This window comes from Agrilus planipennis, unplaced genomic scaffold (genome assembly GCF_000699045.2).
Source record: "Agrilus planipennis isolate EAB-ADULT unplaced genomic scaffold, Apla_2.0 scaffold122, whole genome shotgun sequence".
NCBI lineage: Eukaryota > Metazoa > Arthropoda > Insecta > Coleoptera > Buprestidae > Agrilus > Agrilus planipennis.
This window is the reverse complement of record NW_020438884.1, coordinates 241,415-262,624: the sequence shown is the minus strand read 5'-3', so window position 1 is coordinate 262,624 and position 21,210 is coordinate 241,415. Positions and strand designations below refer to the sequence as shown.

General features: G+C 31.0%; 3 protein-coding genes and 1 long non-coding RNA gene across 13 annotated transcripts in view; 2 read left to right on the top strand and 2 right to left on the bottom strand.

Annotated features, from left to right (window-relative positions):
• Nucleotides 1-257: 257 nt before the first annotated feature.
• LOC112906763 lies at nt 258-12,132 on the bottom strand. Of its 5 annotated transcripts, none has more exons than XR_003232569.1 (6): nt 11,884-12,132; nt 2,019-3,320; nt 1,457-1,585; nt 1,255-1,382; nt 829-1,021; nt 258-430 (listed from the first exon to the last, which is right to left on the bottom strand). It is a non-coding gene; the product is annotated as an uncharacterized LOC112906763 (long non-coding RNA). The 5 variants fall into 5 exon arrangements; XR_003232572.1 differs by having other exon boundaries at nt 2,019-2,169; XR_003232570.1 differs by lacking the exon at nt 11,884-12,132 and adding an exon at nt 8,323-8,409.
• Nucleotides 7,383-12,576, top strand: LOC108736383. Of its 6 annotated transcripts, none has more exons than XM_018468789.2 (4): nt 7,383-7,692; nt 8,150-8,280; nt 9,203-9,288; nt 12,442-12,576. In XM_018468789.2, the coding sequence occupies exons 1-4, from the start codon at nt 7,682-7,684 to the stop codon at nt 12,466-12,468; spliced, it is 255 nt and encodes an 84-aa protein (XP_018324291.1). In that variant the 5' UTR covers nt 7,383-7,681; the 3' UTR covers nt 12,469-12,576. The 6 variants fall into 6 exon arrangements, 5 of the variants coding, with proteins under 5 accessions (XP_018324291.1, XP_018324288.1, XP_018324290.1 ...); XM_018468786.2 differs by lacking the exon at nt 12,442-12,576 and adding an exon at nt 12,123-12,267; XM_018468788.2 differs by lacking the exon at nt 12,442-12,576 and adding an exon at nt 12,123-12,205 and having other exon boundaries at nt 9,203-9,296.
• Nucleotides 12,577-17,256: 4,680 nt separating this feature from the next.
• On the top strand, nt 17,257-18,449 carry LOC108736365 (proteasome subunit alpha type-3). The gene is made up of 5 exons (XM_018468765.2): nt 17,257-17,433; nt 17,486-17,692; nt 17,741-17,989; nt 18,046-18,158; nt 18,216-18,449. Exons 1-5 carry the CDS (start codon nt 17,413-17,415, stop codon nt 18,391-18,393), a joined length of 768 nt encoding a protein of 255 aa, XP_018324267.1. The 5' UTR covers nt 17,257-17,412; the 3' UTR covers nt 18,394-18,449.
• A 785-nt stretch (nt 18,450-19,234) lies between these two features.
• LOC108736372 (cleavage and polyadenylation specificity factor subunit CG7185) overlaps nt 19,235-21,210 on the bottom strand; it is a 10,912-nt gene continuing 8,936 nt past the window's right edge. The window contains exon 8 of the mRNA XM_018468774.2: nt 19,235-19,811. Within this exon, the coding sequence (XP_018324276.1) occupies nt 19,799-19,811 (13 nt within the window). The 3' untranslated portion in view covers nt 19,235-19,798. The remainder of the gene's footprint in view (nt 19,812-21,210) is intronic.

Sequence of the window (21,210 nt, the reverse complement as noted above, 5' to 3'; positions counted from 1 at the left end):
AACTTAATGAATTCTACTAGATAGAGCATGCAAGATAAAGAACTATTTTAACTACGGGGTCATCTTTGTCTTCTCCAACGTCGATCTGAAACAGATACGGTGGTAACAGATTAATAAGGAGCAATTAAAATTAATTATATTAAGTATTCTCACCTTAATTAACTGAAGACCGTAATGTTCCAAAGTTTGCAGGTGTGAAAAGCAAATCAAATCCAAGAGGAATGCCAATGCAGAAAATTTGTGTTATTTCAGTGGAATTCGCAAATCTCCAGTTGCTCTCACTCATCCCTTGAAAATTAACTGCATAATGTTACAAGGTGAAGACGAAAACAGCTAATCAAGATTGTAGTTCACCAAAGGCAGCACCATTGTAGATATTGTTTCAGTACCATCAACCCGAACTTTAATTCTCTCCCATTTGTCAGACGATCTGTAGAGATGGGCAAAAAAAAGTATTAGTTATACTATCTACTAAAGAATGGATGTTTAAAATAAGTAAAATATGTAATATAATTAAAAACATGTACAAAAACGAAAGCAAAACAGCTTATTATAAAATGGCGACGACATGTCAATTTTATTCATGTCATAGATAAATGTTCATAGATAATAGTAGATGTTAAAGGCTACAGAAATAACCGTAGATGTACGATGTTAATTTATACAGTGGACAATAGATACTTAAAAGAGAACCTCATAGATGCACGATAACATCGATTTATGCTGTGAACAATAGATAACTGTTAGAAGTAAAGCCATCGATGCCACAGATGGCAAATTACTATGAAAACTAAGCAACTTCAATATAATAGAAAAACAATTGCTTACCTGGAAGATTACTCTACGGTACTCCAGATTTATTCCAAAGCGTTGATAAAGAGAAGTGTCTCTGCATATATTTTCTAAAAATCGCACCTTTCACAGCCAAAGGACGGGAACATTGAAGGGGCTCCAATTCTCCAGGTTTTGAATCCTTTTTACTTTTTGTCTGCTTCTTCATTTAATATGTTTAAATGGCATCCTGTTGAAATAATTTAATGTGAGCTTCATTTTAAATATCATGTTTTAAAATATTAAAAACCATAACTAACACTAATCAAATAATAGACTATTAAAATCAACACATAACTATTGCAATTCAGAAGTGTAAAAATTTATAGTGGTAATTATTGTCAAACAAATGGAATACAAGCTTTGAAAAATCATGAATCATTTTGTAAGTACAACTTCATAAAATTATTAAAGATTTCTTACCCTTACTCTTTCTACAAACGACCCATTTCCGTAACCACGCGAAAGAATCATGATTGGAGACCTTGCTTCTCCACATTTCCCCTTTGATTTACCTTCTCCATGTACATTTATTATGTTTTAATATAAACCTGTTAAAACAATTTAATATCATTAGTTGTATGTTCACTAGATTTGTTATTATTTTATTATTAATGATAATTACCATTGTTAGCACCCTGTGTCCCATGAATTTTTTGACCAGCTCATTACAACCATTCTTGGAAATAAAAACATGTCTGGTTGCTACAAGTAGTTTGTCCATTGAATCCAAGCATATCATCTCAAAGCAAGTCTATATACAGAAAAAAAACAAGTCGTTAAAACACAATCTCTAGAATAACAAGTGATAATTTTTTTAACAGAAATTTAGATTTTTAAAAGCAGAATAATAATTTTCAGATTTATATTACATATTTTGACTATAAAACGAAGGCAAATTTACGCGGCGTGGTCACATCAATATAAAAAATCTACAATTATCCCCTAAATCTGTTTTCAAAATTCAAAAATTCTAACAAAACTCTAATTATTTAGCCTCAAATAAACTAAGAATATATTACAATTATCATTAGATGAGTGAAAAGGCAAAACGCCAAAATAGACCTATGCTGGAGCACGAGGCCAACACGCTCATTCCCATAAAAAAAATTGAAACCAATCAAACGTTAAATTGAAAGGCATCCACACAATTAAATGAAATTTGAATAAGTATTAGGGCTAAATACCTTCAGGTGTCGTTTCTATTTATGAACCGCAAAAATGGTGACATGCCTTCCTTTCCAAAAGCGAAGACAAAATGATGATTGATGATGATCGTAGTTCGTAGATAATGAACGAAACGAGCCGGAAGCCCATAGATGAAAACTTCTTCTATACCTATAATCCATTGATAATTGATTTCATAGATGCGTTCAATTACACTAACTCAGTTTAATTCGTAAATTAATAGAAACTGATATACCATTACAGAAAATTATCCCAATAAAACTGCAAAACTTAGTGTATTTTAACTACTTGTATCAATTTCTAAAAATTAATACAGTCTTTCGAAGCAAATTAATTAAAAATAATATTAATGTGGACACTTCGTTAACATATGAATGGCGTATTTATGGTTTCATTCGTTCATTTCACGATTTAAACACATAATAAGTTTTGCATTAAGCAAAGCATCTTGCGTTACGGGTTAAGTTAATATTCAGGGTAGGCCAGTACATGAGTTAGAACTATTTTCAAAGCAGTTTTTCTTAAGAAAAAAACACATTTTACAAAATGTATTAATTCGTACAAAATTTTCACTATTTAATTCATCAAATTGTAAATTAATTTTTAAATTTAATCCGACAATTCTTAAAGAAAGAATTTAATTATCTAATCAGAATGTGTAAACACGTACATATTGTAAACACCCACAGATCGGGACTGGGATTGATAAGAAAGATAAAAAGGTTCTTGACCGATTCAAGCTTTCCGGTCATAGTAAAAATTAAAATTTTATTTTCAGAAAAATTGCGTTTTTTCGTGACATCATGCCTTTGTAACGTTTAAATAGTTAAAGGTGATTTAAGGCCTAGTAGGCACTGAAAGTGCTCGAATGGACCCTTGCTTTGGAAGTAAGAAAAAAAAAATAAAAGTCCGTGTTTTCAAATTGCATGCCAGTAAAAAGAAAGGAAGTTTTAACTATAAAATCCTTGCGAAAAAATAGCAAGCACCTTTTATTCACAGTTAATTTTTCCATTCTTGTGCCAACTAGAACTCCCTTTCTTTTCATTGGCATGCAATTTTTTACATTACTTTTCTTTTGAATCAATAGCTATTTCTGATTAAGAATCGTCTGTCTCCTTTACTATTGTTAGCTTATTACATTTTTATACCTTCATAACAATTTTCCCAAAAAAGCTAACAAATTTTTCCATGTGAAGACGACAAGGGTAAACGAAGTGCAGTAAGAATACATCACCGTACACGATCCATTTGGGGACGCTCAGTAATATCCAAGGAAACTTCAGTATGCTTTTAATAACAGGCTAATCAGTAAAACAGAACAAGAGAAAACAAATTAGCTGCAATATTAATGAACAATACATGAAAATTAAAACGCAATTTTCAGCTAAAAAAACCAAGTAAAGCTGCAAATTATGAAATGGCGACGTAGCGTCAGTCAGCCTCATTCGTACATGATAATACCCTCGTTTTATTAGGGTACGCTAAGAGTGGCGAAATGAATGGAGTTGTGAAATTTACAATCTCACACCCCCATTCGTACCTTCATTCATTCGTTCAACACCATTCACGCTTCTCACTCACACCCCCATTCATTCCTCTACTCGCAGTGTACCCTCATGTACGAATGAGGGTATTTTGCGAGTGCACTTATGAAAATACATTCTCACATCCTCATTTGTACCTCTATTCTCTCCCTCTTTCTCACACACACATCACCATTTGTACGTCTCTCATAACCCCATCTACAAATGGGGGTATTCTGTTAGTGGATGAATGAGTGGAGTTGTAGGATTTACTTTCTCACACCATCTTTCGTATTTGCAATCTTTTGTCGATTCATTCACTGACACCACCCTTCGTTCCTCCATTCGTAAGGCATCCCTATTCATTACGCTATTCTCACACCTTCGTTCACCTTGACTCTCTCATACACGAAACACCCCATTCTGACTTTCATACAATCCCGTTCAATCCTTCCGTTTCACTCATACACATGCAGTTCTTATATGCATATACACATCCTACTTTATTCTCTAGCTTTCACCCATATGTACCCTCACACATCCATTTTCTTTCACTCTTACACTTACATTTTCATTTTCACCCCCTGCCTTCCATACACATACTCATTCCCACTCTTACCTTTTCACCCACCACAGCCATGTCACACATTCTTTTTCTTACTCATCCACCCTTTCTCTTGCTCTCTTAAACCCTAACAAAACTCCTTCCTCATCCTGAGTCCTTCACAGTACTCTCACTTTCATTCCAACCACATTCAAACTCTCACTCTCATAATCATCTTCATCCCACATTAAATTCATTCATTCATTTCCTATTCGTAAGGCATTTCTTCACTCGCAACATACCCTCATTCGAACATAAGGGTACACTGGGAGCATAGAATGGAGGTGTGAATTGGGGGTGTGGGATTGTAAATCTTACATCTCCATTCATATCGCCCAGTGTTGCCAATTCGAGGGATTTATCCCGATTCGAGGGATTTTTGACGTTCTCGAGGGATAAAGGGATTTTTCCTTATTTTCGCGGGATTTTTTGTAATTTGCCATTTTCTGGTTGGTTTTGTTTGATTTTGTTGACCTGATATTATATTATGAAGGCGCTCATTTTTCTAATTGTAAATGTAAAATTTTGTCAGCTATAATCGTATAATGCTGTACGATGAAACGGTTGATAAACGACGGCAACGTGCGTTCAAGCCTACTGGTGCAACCTGCAGGTACCTGCTCAAGTCCCTGCAATAAATTGTCCTGAACTCTTTTGAATTGTATATTGTTTTCGTATCATTGTATGGTCTTCAGCAAACATCTTGAGAGTGACCAGTCAACAGATCAGAAACACATGTTAAAACTAATAAAAATAAATGTTTGAGTTGGTGTATTGTTCCGAAATCCGAACATCTAAACATCTAAACCCCCAAGGTCTGTTTGTGTCTGCATTTTTGGGAAACGACATATTTAAATACAATAAAATTATCGGTATTATGCTATCGACACGAAAAGTTGTCCATGTTTTTTTTCTTCGAATAAACGATTAAATTAACGAATTAAGAGATAATAATAGTAATAAGTTGGAGGGATTTTTAGAGAAAATATGGGACTTTTTGGACCTGCGCGTGGAGGAATTTTTAGAGAAAATATGGGATTTTTTGGATCTGCGCGTGGGATTTTTTCCTGTAATAGGTTGGCAACAGTGATATCGCCACTCGTATAATACCCTCGTTGTATCAGGGTACGCTACGAGCGGCGATATGAACAAAGTAGTGAGATTTACAATCTCACACCCCCATTTATACCTCCACTAATTCGCTCAACCCCATTCATACTTCTTTCTCATACCGCCATTCGAACCTCCACTCGCAAAATACCCTCATTCGTATATGAGGGTACACTGCGAGTAAAGGAATAACGGAATGGAATGAGGAATACAATTGATAGTAAAAGAACATACCTTTTGGAGTGTTACTGCTTGTACATTAGATATTAAATTAATTTTAAACATTCTGTCATGTTGAACAACTGCATACTTGTTCTGAATGTTTAGTTAAAGCAATAACCCTCCATCTGGTTTATGGTCTTTGACCATTTATTTACATTTTTGGGTTTTTCTATATATATATTAAATTGAAACCTAAAAATAAGTTATTATCTGTATACAAGCAGTAACACTCCAAAAGGTATATTCTTTGACTATTAACTAGTAGAAATATAAGTAAAAAAAAACATTTTTTTTTCAGTCTGAAGATTAAATTAAACTGAAATGTTACAAAAAACATATAGTTGTGTAATTATTTGACCGCCACCCTGGAAAATACTTCAGATATAAATAATTTAATTTAATTTGTAGTAAATAACGTGCAGGATACATTGTTAAAGTAATGCAGTACCTTTTTCTCTGTTAATATCAAATAAATACACTACATACATACAATATTGTATGTACACTCACCTTAATTAACTACAAGAGCCTCCAAGATGAAAAGTCAATAGCTAAAACGATTTATCTTTTCAGTAAGCAAGGGATACCAGTCCAATCTCTCTCAATTGTTAGCCAATCTGTAGAAACGGACAAAAACAATTATTAACTAATTTTAATTAAAAATATTTCAAAGATGTCTGCTAAAATAGATACANTTGGCAGTGTATTTTGTCAAAAAATATATTTTTAATACTAAATGCAATGCAAATAAGTGATAGTCAGCAGGTGAATTGTCAAACGGATTTTGCTGTATCATTTACACTCGTTATCGACATTCTTAGGTACCTACAATAATATAATATTAACAATAAATTGAGCACATTGTATGTCTCGATTCTTTTTTTCATTCATGTCAGACACGAGGTAGCAAGCCTACGATAAAAAAGAAAATCACACAAATAATATTATTTACAATTGCGCGACATTTTTTTTAAAAATCAGTTTTTCGCAGTAAGGACGCATCATAATTTCCATGTTTGCCTTTCGATGTCAGTTCCGCAGGATTCCATGTAGAGTTTTGCCTTTGCAGCATTGATGGCCAAATATTTTTGACTGCTCCCATGCCTAAGAAGTACATTATCAGGATCGTATTCCCAGAACTGATTGCCCTTTGACTCGTGGCATGGATATATTTAGGAGAACATATCTGGCGAACTATTAAAGATAGAGCAAAAATTCTTTCAGCAATGGTTGACCCGCATCGTCGCGAACAGGACAAACTTAATTTCGAAAGAAAATAAAATTTTAAAAATTTTGAATATCTGATCGGCACAGATTTCGACCGCACATGTCCTATAATGTTTGTACTGAGCCGGGGCATCCGTCTGTGAAAGAATTTTTCCGATAAGTCCTACCGTTTTCGAGCTACAGGCTACAAAATGTCAAATTTAAAAATTTTGCGCTCAGGAACATGCCCGCGGTTGAAAATTCGTAGCTCCTCACCTCGACGTCCGATGCGTTCGAAACATAGGTGGTTCGAAGCCCAATGCATGGAGAAAGTTTTTAGTAAAAACCGCGTTGACCTATGACATTCCCGGCCTGTGCTAGCGCCAACCGAATTTACGTAATTTACCCTACTTTACTTTTCGTTTTAGCGTTTTTCTGAGTCCACGGTATAGCTCATATTTGCCGATTAAATAGTGCGATTTCTATGGGAGTGTTATCAAAATTTTCTAGAGACACTGTGCATCACGTCGAGATCGAAAGTGTCCCCTTACGATATTCCCTTACAGAGTTACAGCTGTCGAAACTTTTGGCCAAGTGTTATTTTCGAAATCGAGAATTAAATGTTTAAGAGAACATATCTTGCAAACTATTAAAGATAGCGCAAAAATTCTTTCACCAACGGTTGGTCCGTACCTAAGTGTACAGGAAAAATTTAATTTCAAAGAAAAAAAAATACAAAAATTTTTAAAAATTTTGAAATTTGTCATCTACAATCTTTCATACTAACGAACCAATGAATAAACTAGACCATGATTATAAAATTTATTCGCCTTCTCTAAATCATGATAAAAAGCAGTAGAACATCTGCTTATCGTTACCATTATCTACCGAACTTGCGCTGTCGATAAATAGCTTTAGAATGTCTCAGAAACATTTACAGAGTGTAATTAAAAATGAATTGTGCGAAAAGAGTTACAAGTTATAAAATGAAAACCGAATGACGAATGCGTAAGTACAAATCAGAAACCAGACTCTTAATCGTAATAAATGTATAATACTATTTCTTTAAACTAAATCACAATAATAAAAGAAAAAATTACCATCACTCACGATCAGATTGATTGATAACAAATATAGAAGGTATAGCCACACTTTTTAAACGAAAATGAAATTTAAATGCAGATTTTTAAACTTCATAGGAATAAGATTTGCAAAGAGAATATACAGTTAAAAATACTTGCGAAGATTTTAGGCATTTTCCCAAATTTCTTACTTTACTTCATTATAGCTCACATATTTAAAGTACAACTTTAAATTCGTTTAGACCATAAAAAAGTGTTTTCTTCAATAGATATAAATACCTACTTCTACCTTCTACCATACAATATAAATGTATCAGTTCACAACAATTTGAAATTTAAATCTATTTTAAAATTGATGAGGCAACTTTTAAACGTCTTTCTAGAGTATTTACGGAAATTTACAACCCAAAAAATTGGATAAAATGTGCTTTCAACTGCAGAAAACACACCAAAACAAAAGAACGATTTTGGCAATCCAGGAAAACAAACAAGAAAAAGAAAGAAGTCCATCAAGGTATCGTACATTATAAAGAAACAATCAATTCAAAATTTCTACCTTTTTCCTTATCGAATCTGACTGCAGGTGTGGTAAATATCCTTATATTTAGATTATCCATCACAAGTAATCCTTAATAGGTAAAAAGCAATTTTTGATCTCCCAGCACGATATTCGTAACACAAAGTAATCTTGCTCTTAACCGTAATATTTTATATTATTTTATACTATTATTGAACGAAGTTGCGTCTCATTCGACAAAGCAAACGTCGATGGAATCTGAGCCCGGCTTAGGAGATTTTAAACCGAAGGCGAAACGATAACAATACTTTCGTTCACGAAGCTTGATTAAACAGTGTGATCATAAGCCGAATAAAACCGAAAGAAAAAATGTGTTGTAACATCAATTTCTTTTAATTTTTTTTTTGAAATGGTACTAGTGCTCTCCTGAGTTTATGACATATGATAGTACATGATAAAATGGATAAACCTTTTGTGTATTTTTAAATTATGCATCTTTTCCATGTTTTTGAAAATTGTTCTAAAAAGTACTAATAAAACTTTCTAAGGCTATAATTTGAAAACGCTTTTATCTTCCTTGAACTAAATGTGCGATATAAAATAAAATTTTTGATTCTGAGAAAATCAGCTGTGACAGACCGATAGACGCATGAGTAGTCTTCTAAAGATTCCGATTTTCAAAAACAGAAAAAATGGAATATTTATAAAAAATAACTACAAAATAAATACCCATTTATATAAGAAATTACCCAATGACAGCAAAATCTATTAATTGCTGTTAACAAATAATCAATTTATTAAGTCTAATTATAATTGTATATTTAAATAAAAACATCTAGTTGTTAAAATACATATTCCTAGTTTCATTTTATATTTCTTTGTCCTAATATTCGTATTGGCATTTACATCATTTTCGTAGAGTATCTTTCGAACGATATGAGTCAACATGCCAAGCAAAAAACCTCAAGGGATAACAACACGAAGACGAGCATTCCAGCATTTGATGTAAATAAGTAAGATATAAATAAACAGCAAATAATCATCACAGCAGACACAGCTTTAGAAAAACGTTTCGACCATTAAATTGAAACAGAATTATTGTATTCATTTCTACTGGATAAATTTTACTTTTCTGCTGTCGTTTGAGAATATTACGCAAACAGTTAAAAATAGTACTTCAATTTTATTGCATATTTGAGTGAAAATGAATGAAGAATTATTAACCCAAACAAAAAAATATCTCATATATTGTGTACATTTACAACGTTGTGCCCCCTTCAGATTGCTTTTAAAAATATACATTATTGTATTATTTACATTTAAAAATCATACATCATTCCAAACTATCAAAATCTGACAAACGAATTTTCAGTAAAGTATAATTTAGAACACCTGCATTCTTTACTATCAGAAATTACAAAACTTTTTGCTTAAAACAGAGGAAGGACAGCACCCTTACAAAAACTTTGACTGCATATCTTGTCCCGTACTTTTCAAACAAAAACTGACAAACGAATTTTGAATAATATGGAAGTTATAGCACCTGCATTTTCTACCATCAGATATTGCAAAGTTTTATGTTCAAAAGAGAGGGTAGACGGCACCCTTACAAAAAATATGACTTTACACATTTTGTCACCGCACTCTTGAAACAAAATTGTCAAAATCTGACAATACGAATTTTGAGTCATATGTACATAAGTTATAACACCTACATTTTGACCATCAGAAATTGTAAAATCTTATGTTCAACAGAGAGGGTAATTATCAAAATCTGATAGTTGAATATTGAAAAAGTGCTATTTATTATACCTGTTATGTTCAAATGTAAGCACTTTGTCTGCTTTTGCTGCCATTAAAGTGTTTGTCATCATCTGGCGAGCTTTTGCTGCCATTAAAGTGTTTAATTTTCACACACTATTAGTAATGTTTTACGTTGAACAGGAAGGAAGTCAGCACCCTTAGAAATAATCTGACTACACATTTTTGTCCCGTCCTCTGCAGAAACAGTTTCCACGCCCTTTTTACAAATTTTGAAAAGTTGTAACGTGCGCCACCCTGTATTTAGCGGCTCCTTCTGATCACGCGCGTGTGTGTGATGCCGATGCGTGAATAGAGGCGGTATCCTTTGGCGGCTTGCTAGGTGAATAAACAGCGACGGGGTGCGAATATACTTTTAATGTTTTTTCAAAGTTTTAAGTTAGTAGTTAAATAGACATCCGCGTGTTCACTTGCGTGTCTGAACAAATTTCTTATTTTAATTTCTACGTTTCTGAGTTTATATTTTTACATTTTTTTGTTTTGTTTAAATACACACTGTTAACCAATTACCAAAAATTTCAATCTATAACGCTACAAAGTATATTAGTTACAACACCTGCAATACTAACTATCGGATATTGTAATGCTTTTAGGTTCAAAAGTAAGGGTAAGGATAATTATTATAGCTAATCTGAACTGCACAGTTTGTCCCCGTTTTCTACAAGCAAAATTACCAAAATCTGACAAACGAATTTTGAATAATATACAAGCCATAATATCAGAAATTGCAATGCTTTAAGTTCCATTGCAAAGTTTTATGTTTAAAAGAGAGGGTGGACAGCACCCTAACAAAAAATTTGACTTTACACATTTTATTCCCGTACTCCTCAAACAAATGTATCAAAATCTGACAAATTTGTTTTGAAGAATAAATAACTTATAACACTTTTGTTTTGACTATTAAAAATTGCAAAGTTATATGTTCAAAAGAGAGGGTAAACAAAAATTACAAAAAATCTGGCTGTACACATTTTGTCTCCGTTCTCTTCAAACAAAATTATCAAAATCTGACAAATGAATTTTGAATAATATACAAGTTATAGCAGCTGCATTTTGACCATCACAAATTGCAAAGTTTAACGTTCAAAAAAGAGGGGGGCAGCACCCTTACAAGAAAATTGACTTTACATATTTAGTCCCCGTACCCTTGAAACAAAATTATCAAAATCTGACAAATGAATTTTGAATAATATATAAGTTATAGCAGCTGCATTTTGACCATCAGAAATTGCAAACTTCGACCTTTTAAACAATTATTTTGAATGTGATAAAGGTTGAAACATATGTAAAAATATACGTAGAATACCATGGTGTCACGGGTTTACATGTGCGTCTTGAAATAAGGAAAATTTAATAGTCTTAATTTAAAAATTAAGCAAAACATCTACCCATAAAAAACGCTCGTGAAATTTCCACCTGTTAAACAATTATTTTGAAAGTGATAATGGCTGAAACGTATGTAAAAATATACGTAGAATACCATGGCGTCAGGTGTTTACATGTGCGTCATGAAATAATGAAAATTTAATGGTATTTAATTTAAAAATATAAGGAAAATTTAATAGTCTTCGAATTAAAATTTATGTGGCGACCTTTAACTGTCCTAGAGCATTTATGAAAATTTACAACCCACAAAATTGGATAATATGTGGCTTCAACTGTAAAAAACGCACTAAAACGAAAGAATAAAATTGGCAATAGAAAGAAGACATCCTCCAAAATATGATACATTATAAAGAATGTTAATAAAGAAATACAAGTGAAATTCAAAATTCCTACCTTTTCCCTATCGTATCCCAGATTGAAAATGTGGTAAATATCCTTATATGTATATTCTTTAAAGCAATTGCATAAGAAAAGTTTTCGGTCTTCCTTAGTAAATAATCCTTAATGGGTAAAAAGGCATTTTTGATCTCCCGGTAGGATACCCGTAACTTGACAACAGAGAATACACAAAGTAATCTTGCTATTAACCGAAACACTTCATATTATTTTGTTTTTGCATACTATAATTGAAGAAAGTTGCGATCGACCGAGTCTTAACTACACAAACTAGATCTCGATGGAAACTGAGACCGAATTTGGAGATTTTAAACCGAAGACAAAACGATGACAACACTTTCGTTCACGAAGCTTGATTAAACAATGTGATCATTAGCCGAATAAAACCGAAAAAATAAATAATTAATTACTAAAAATAAACAGTCAATTTATTAATTGTACTTATCATCCCATTTTTAAATAAAAACATTCAGTTTTTAAAATACTTATTCCTATATTTAAATTTTATTTTTCTTTGTCCTAACATTTGTATTGGCATTTATATTATTTTCGTAGAGTATCCTTCAAACACAACGTACCTAAGTCAACAAGCCAAGCAAAAAAACTCAAGAGATAACAACTGTATGTATAAAGCAGATCGTATCATAACAGTCCCCTTACCCCGCTTGCACACCGAAGAATAAACAACAAACAATCATNTCTGACAAACAAATTTTGAAAAGTATGCAAGTTTTAACAGCTCTAATTTTTACCTTCCAAAATTGTAAAATTTCAGATTCAAAAGGAGTAGTAAAGGGAACCCTCATATAAAATCTGATTTTACACATTTTGTCCCTATTTCCCACAAACAAAATTATCAAAATCCTACAAATAAATTTTAAATAATAAGCCAGTTAGAAAACATGTAATTACTACTATAAGAAATTGCAAAGTTCAGGCACAAAACTAACGGTACAGGGCACCCTAATAAAAAATCTGACTTTCCTTATTTTGTCCTCGTTTCCTATTAACCAAATTGTTAAAATCTGACAAACAAATTTTGAAAAGTATGCAAGTTTTAACAGCTCTAATTTTTACCTTCCAAAATTGTAAAATTTCAGATTCAAAAGGAGTAGTAAAGGGAACCCTCATATAAAATCTGATTTTACACATTTTGTCCCTATTTCCCACAAACAAAATTATCAAAATCCTACAAATAAATTTTAAATAATAAGCCAGTTAGAAAACATGTAATTACTACTATAAGAAATTGCAAAGTTCAGGCACAAAACTAACGGTACAGGGCACCCTAATAAAAAATCTGACTTTCCTTATTTTGTCCTCGTTTCCTATTAACCAAATTGTTAAAATCTGACAAACAAATTTTGAAAAGTATGCAAGTTTTAACAGCTCTAATTTTTACCTTCCAAAATTGTAAAATTTCAGATTCAAAAGGAGTAGTAAAGGGAACCCTCATATAAAATCTGATTTTACACATTTTGTCCCTATTTCCCACAAACAAAATTATCAAAATCCTACAAATAAATTTTAAATAATAAGCCAGTTAGAAAACATGTAATTACTACTATAAGAAATTGCAAAGTTCAGGCACAAAACTAACGGTACAGGGCACCCTAATAAAAAATCTGACTTTCCTTATTTTGTCCTCGTTTCCTATTAACCAAATTGTTAAAATCTGACAAACAAATTTTGAAAAGTATGCAAGTTTTAACAGCTCTAATTTTTACCTTCCAAAATTGTAAAATTTCAGATTCAAAAGGAGTAGTAAAGGGAACCCTCATATAAAATCTGATTTTACACATTTTGTCCCTATTTCCCACAAACAAAATTATCAAAATCCTACAAATAAATTTTAAATAATAAGCCAGTTAGAAAACATGTAATTACTACTATAAGAAATTGCAAAGTTCAGGCACAAAACTAACGGTACAGGGCACCCTAATAAAAAATCTGACTTTCCTTATTTTGTCCTCGTTTCCTATTAACCAAATTGTTAAAATCTGACAAACAAATTTTGAAAAGTATGCAAGTTTTAACAGCTCTAATTTTTACCTTCCAAAATTGTAAAATTTCAGATTCAAAAGGAGTAGTAAAGGGAACCCTCATATAAAATCTGATTTTACACATTTTGTCCCTATTTCCCACAAACAAAATTATCAAAATCCTACAAATAAATTTTAAATAATAAGCCAGTTAGAAAACATGTAATTACTACTATAAGAAATTGCAAAGTTCAGGCACAAAACTAACGGTACAGGGCACCCTAATAAAAAATCTGACTTTCCTTATTTTGTCCTCGTTTCCTATTAACCAAATTGTTAAAATCTGACAAACAAATTTTGAAAAGTATGCAAGTTTTAACAGCTCTAATTTTTACCTTCCAAAATTGTAAAATTTCAGATTCAAAAGGAGTAGTAAAGGGAACCCTCATATAAAATCTGATTTTACACATTTTGTCCCTATTTCCCACAAACAAAATTATCAAAATCCTACAAATAAATTTTAAATAATAAGCCAGTTAGAAAACATGTAATTACTACTATAAGAAATTGCAAAGTTCAGGCACAAAACTAACGGTACAGGGCACCCTAATAAAAAATCTGACTTTCCTTATTTTGTCCTCGTTTCCTATTAACCAAATTGTTAAAATCTGACAAACAAATTTTGAAAAGTATGCAAGTTTTAACAGCTCTAATTTTTACCTTCCAAAATTGTAAAATTTCAGATTCAAAAGGAGTAGTAAAGGGAACCCTCATATAAAATCTGATTTTACACATTTTGTCCCTATTTCCCACAAACAAAATTATCAAAATCCTACAAATAAATTTTAAATAATAAGCCAGTTAGAAAACATGTAATTACTACTATAAGAAATTGCAAAGTTCAGGCACAAAACTAACGGTACAGGGCACCCTAATAAAAAATCTGACTTTCCTTATTTTGTCCTCGTTTCCTATTAACCAAATTGTTAAAATCTGACAAACAAATTTTGAAAAGTATGCAAGTTTTAACAGCTCTAATTTTTACCTTCCAAAATTGTAAAATTTCAGATTCAAAAGGAGTAGTAAAGGGAACCCTCATATAAAATCTGATTTTACACATTTTGTCCTTATCTCCCACAAACAAAACTATCAAAAGCCTACAAATGAATTTTGAATATTAAGACAGTAAGAAAACATGTAATTATTACTATCAGAAGTTGCAAAGTTTAAGCACAAAAATAAAAGTAAAGGGCACCCTAATAAAAAATAACTACACATTTTGTTTTCGTTTTCAATAAACCAAATTACCAAAACCTGACAAACAAATTTTGAAAAGTATGCAAGTTTTAACACCTCTAATTTTTACCATCAGAAAATGTAAAATTTAAGGTTCACAAGGAGTAGTAAAGGGAACCCTCATAAAATATTTAATTTTACACATTTTGTCCCTATCACAATCAAAACTATCAAAATCTGAAACGATTTTTGAGCAATATGCAAGTTATTACACCTATGATTTTTACTATCAGAAACTGCAAAGTTTAAGGTTCAGAAGGAATGGAAAACAGAACCCCTGAAAAAAAATTGACTACACATTTTGTCCCCGTCTTCTACAAACAAAATTATCAAAATCTGACAAATGAGTTTTGAAAAATATGCAAGTTATAACATCTGTTTTTTTTTGTCTGAGATTTTGTAGTTTTAGTTTCAGACGGGGTAGCAAAGGGAACCTTTATAACAAATCTGACTATACACATTTTGTCCCTATCTTGTACAAACAAAACTATCAAAATCTGACAAAACGATTTTTGAGCAATATGCAAGTTATTACACCTGTGATTTTTACTATCAGAAATTGCAAATTTGAAGGTCCCAACGGAATGATAAACAAAACCCCTGAAAAAATCTGATGTTACAACATCTTGTCACCGTCTTCAACAAACAAAATTATCCAAATCTGGCAAATGAATTTTGGAAAATATGCATATTAAAAAAGTGTAATGACCAAATTTAGTCACGGTATGACTGGTGGGTTTTTAGTGCCACTAAAATATTCAATATCAGATTATAATGTATTGGGATCCAAAGGGAAGGTAATCAGCACCCTTACATAAAAACTGACTTTACGCATATTGTCCCCGTCGTCTAGAAACAAAATTATCAAAATCTGACAGACGATTTTTGAATAATATGCAATTTATGACACCGATAAGTTTTACATGCCGGAATTGCAAGGTTCAAAAGAAACAATAAAAAGAACCCTTACAAAAAATATGACTACACATTTTGTCCCCAAATCATACAAATAAAATTATCAAAATCTGTCAAACGAATTTTAAATAAGATGTAAGTTATAACACCTACAACTTTTCTTGTTTGAAATTGCAGCTTTTAGGTCAAAGGGAAGTGAAGATGACACCTTGATAAAAGAAGTCTGGCTTTATACATTTTGTCCTCATTCTGATCAAACAAAATTAATAAAATCTAACAAACGAACTTTAATATATGCAAATTATAACACCCCTGATTTTTTAATCAGGAACAACAAAGTTTTAGATTCAAAAAGAGAGTATAGTCTAGTCGCAAAGTTTACAGATTTTATCTTCCTTCCCTACAAAGATTATCATAATCTGACAAATTTCGAAAAAAAATTCGTAATTCCTATAATGAACAAAAGTAGGCACTGTATTGCCATCTGGTGGCTTAATTATTCAAAGGAAAATTAAAAGTAGTTTTTACTATGGAATAGAGTAGTTTTCGATACATCAAATGCTTTCTGGAGTTTTAAAAACACAATTTCTAAAAGCGTCACAGGTGCTAATAGTACTCAAATCTGTTAATAAATGATAAAAATGCTTAGATCAAATAAGACCAAATGAATATGTCCATGAAATTGTAAAAGCGTAAAAGCATTTAGAGATTTCTCACCTTTTACTTCATCTGACTACGATATTATTACTGATCTATTCATGCAGGCAACCCACTGTACTGCAAAGTATTGCATATGATATAGATATGTACATGTCTTTTTATAAATTTTCAAATATTTCCTTTTTACCAGTGAAAAATTCATAATTTGATTATAACGAACTCCCAAAGAAAACTAATGGTAGAAAGCCTTTTCTAAGCTTCCACATTTGCTGGAAAATGCCTTAATTTTATTATTTTATTATATGCTCTTTTTATTTAAAATTATTTTATGAAAACACAGTAACGATATATGCAAACATTATTAAAAACAAGTGACATTTTAAATCTGCTGTACGAGTATCTATAGATAAATAATAATCCCTATACACCTTATCTATGAGTATGATACATGAACATATAATTTTTCGCAGGTACAAATTATTACAAACATTCGACGTAATAAACACTTGATTTGTATAAAGTATATGTACGACACGTATCAAAAATCGGTTTGAGGTTAAATAGTCGGTACACAAATAATTGTGCAAATCATTTCAATTTTCAAAGTCAATTTTGAAAATAAGTGTTCAACGAAGTGATTATAGTAGGTTTAAGTTGTTTTAAGAAATAAAAAATGAGTTCAATAGGGACTGGGGTATGTATATTATCACAATGCCTGATAGACTCTAGCATTAGTCTGTTTTTAGTATGACCTTTCAGCATCTCAGTTTTCTCCTGACGGAAGAGTTTTCCAAGTAGAATATGCTGTGAAAGCAGTAGAAAATAGCGGCACTGTTATAGCTCTCAGAGGAAAAGATGGTGTAGTGTTTGCTGTAGAAAAGTTAGTCACTTCAAAATTATATGAACCTGGAGCAAATAGAAGGATTTTTACAATTGATCAACATGTTGGAATGGTAAGTTATTTTATAATATACAAATCCTGTGCTTAATTGAATTTCTAGGGTGTTTGTGGTTTAATTGCTGATGCTCGACAAATTGTGGATATTGCCAGACGAGAGGCTGCAAATTATAAGTCCCAGTTTGGAGTGAAAATTCCTATAAAATTCTTAAATGACAGAGTCAGCATGTACATGCATGCCTATACTCTGTACAGTGCAGTAAGGCCTTATGGATGCAGTGTGGTATTAGGAAGCTATGATCCTGAGGATGGTTCATCATTATACATGATTGATCCATCAGGAGTTTCATATGCAAGTCTTTTAAGTATTTATTTAAGGAATACTATTTACTTATATAATTTTTGTAGGGTTATTATGGATGTGCTATAGGTAAAGCTAAACAATCAGCTAAAACTGAAATAGAAAAATTGAAATTAACTAATATGAATACAAAGGAACTAGTTAAAGAAGCAGCTAGAATGTAAGTAAACAATTGTAGCTATCTGAGCATACTATTTAAATGAAAATTATTTTTCAGAATATATTTAGTTCATGATGAATTAAAAGACAAAAACTTCGAACTTGAGCTTTCTTGGGTAAGCAAAGATACAAATGGTCTTCATGAACGTGTACCAGAACATGTTTTCCTCGAAGCTGAAAAGTCAGCTAAACAGGCAATGGAAGCAGATTCAGATTCAGATACAGAAGATATGTAATTAATTGAAGTGTTAGGTATTTTTTTAAAGCCATTTATTAAAAAATATTTCATAAGTCGCTGTTTTTGTCATATCAAACATTTTTTTAAAATATAATGTATGCAAACCTAATCTATTGTTAAAAAAAAAAAAATAAACGAGATCCATATGCTATTTAAAATGAAATCTGTTAAGACATGGGCTGTAAAATCATCATACCTATTATACATTCTAAAATTACTTACATCCTATCGTTTGAGTCAGATAACTGCAATCACAGATAATATTTTTACTCAAAATGCAAACGTGACATATTTCAAAAATGAAAAACGAATTCAACATTGAAATGATTTTGCATATATACCAATAGGTAAGGTGCTTCCAATAAATATTTCCAAAATTAAACTACAATTAAAGAATAATTTTTCTAACATTTATCAAAAAATAATTTTTTAAATATTAAAAATGTCCTAACAAAATGAAAAAAAAAGCAACCAAAACCTTTTTCTAAATTTGTACGCCTACTAGTACCTAATTTTTACCTTCCAAAATTGTAAAATTTCAGATTCAAAAGGAGTAGTAAAGGGAACCCTCATATAAAATCTGATTTTACACATTTTGTCCCTATTTCCCACAAACAAAATTATCAAAATCCTACAAATAAATTTTAAATAATAAGCCAGTTAGAAAACATGTAATTACTACTATAAGAAATTGCAAAGTTCAGGCACAAAACTAACGGTACAGGGCACCCTAATAAAAAATCTGACTTTCCTTATTTTGTCCTCGTTTCCTATTAACCAAATTGTTAAAATCTGACAAACAAATTTTGAAAAGTATGCAAGTTTTAACNTTTATCTTATAAAAAGAAAAACGGACCTCTCTTTAAGATTTCTTACGCGTTCGTCCAACTTACCATTCTAGTTTTTCGCAAACACCCAAACATAAAAATTATGGTATAGTAATGAATTATAGTAATCCCTATATTTTTTACAACTTACATTTTAAACTTTTATATAATAATATAAGACATCTACATCTTTTTCTTCGTTCCAAAAACTATTCAAATCCAAATAATAAAAGGGACAAAGTTCTTAAAACAAGTTTTGTACTTTTTGTGTTTTTGAAAATCACGTTTTCTAGTACTTCATCTTCACATTTAAGAATGGTTTGGTAAAAATTTAAATTTAATTCAACAGCTTTCTAGCTGGAAAGTCACTCTCGTGGGCAAACGGATTTAGCAAAATTATAAACTCACGCCTTGAAGCTATTTAAAATTACGATAAAAAATACGGTTTATGCACTTACCTTCTTCCATTATTCAGCCCAAATGGAATTTATCATCCTTTTGTATGTCCTTCACCAGACCGTAATGCTCCTTGAACTATCGAACACATAATGCTTCAATACTCCATTTCTTTGATTTTCATCTCACCACCCTGTTAAATAACAAGAATGTTAATTTTAAGGGATTATAAAAAAACAAAAAATATCTGATAAACTTATGTTCTATTTACTTTGTATACGTTTAACAATTTTTAAATTTAATCATGTTACATATTTCCCAAATTTTTTCCTTATATCGATTTATATTTTTCTCGGCTTTTCTGATAAAATAGGTATTGGAAACATTTAATGTTTATATTGTTTGATGATATTTAATGTTTATATAAATTATCACAGGTGTTTCACATATAACGACTTTTTACTAGTCATTCTAATATTAATTGAAAAACTTAAATGTGTTTTGGTTATTTCAGAAACATATTTTTGTAATTAATATGACGAACACAAACACACACATAACGAATGTTACGTTATATAAAAATGGTAACAATTTTTTACTCTTCTCTGTAACACCAAATAATAAAAAATACATCATTAATTACAATGTGAATAAGTGCTTTTTATAAATATTATTCTCCGACTTGAAAAAGTATAATTACCAAGTGTCAAAACCTATTTTTTTATAAGCTTCCAATGTTTTAGATACTTTTTGCTATTTACTATATAAGCACAATTCCTCGTTTTAATACTGGACCATTGACATTACATTACGATAATTTAGAATTGCAAGTCTTTTTGCTTCATTTTTGATCAAACTTTCATTTATGTATAAGTTTACAAACCTACTTTGGATGAATATAATAATTTGAATTAAGTTAAATACATATAGGTACCACGAATACTGAATCACAAACTAAGTAAAACTACTTGTACTTACGTTATCACAGCTTTTTTTTATTACAATCCATTCTCTAATGCCTGCACATTAATTATTATCCGCTTGTTATAAAAGTAATATAAAATATTGTTTTACTCGACATTAATAAATTGTCTTAAATATTCATAATATAGTAGTACGAAACAAAATATATAATTTTTTAGATGGAAAAAAACCCTTGTACTGAAAATGTTTGATTTTTAAAATTTTAAATGCGTTTTAGTAGATTAATAATAAAACAATACTGCAGTAAAGAGACTCACCCCGATTATCACAAACACATTAAGATATACATATCTCGCTATCCAAGAAGTTTATTTATCAAAGGTGAATCTCCTTAAATTTATTTCCCTATCATGATTTTTTTTCAAAACTGCATTGATTTCTATTATAAAAATATGTCTCCACAAAGATGAGATCCTAAAAATATATCTCCCACAGTTGTTGTTATATGTATATTAACGTAACGTAATTTTCTCATTAATGAGAACGATTTTCATTTTTAATACATTTAAAAATTCCCAGCCTTAGAGAAACACATTTTATTAATAAAAAAAATGCAGATTTCTATGCATTACAGTTTTTATAGGCACCCACTCTGTACAGTGCAGTAA

Bases quoted from the DNA above. Each gene is read 5' to 3' on its own strand.
- LOC108736383 (XM_018468786.2), top strand. The intron at 8,281-9,202 runs GTATCGTACATT...TCATTTTCGTAG, and splicing joins AAAGAAAGAAGTCCATCAAG to AGTATCTTTCGAACGATATG. The intron at 9,289-12,122 runs GTAAATAAGTAA...CTATAATTGAAG, and splicing joins CGAGCATTCCAGCATTTGAT to AAAGTTGCGATCGACCGAGT.
- LOC108736365 (XM_018468765.2), top strand. From the start codon at position 17,413: ATGAGTTCAATAGGGACTGGG. The intron at 17,693-17,740 runs GTAAGTTATTTT...TTGAATTTCTAG, and splicing joins TTGATCAACATGTTGGAATG to GGTGTTTGTGGTTTAATTGC. The intron at 17,990-18,045 runs GCAAGTCTTTTA...TAATTTTTGTAG, and splicing joins ATCCATCAGGAGTTTCATAT to GGTTATTATGGATGTGCTAT.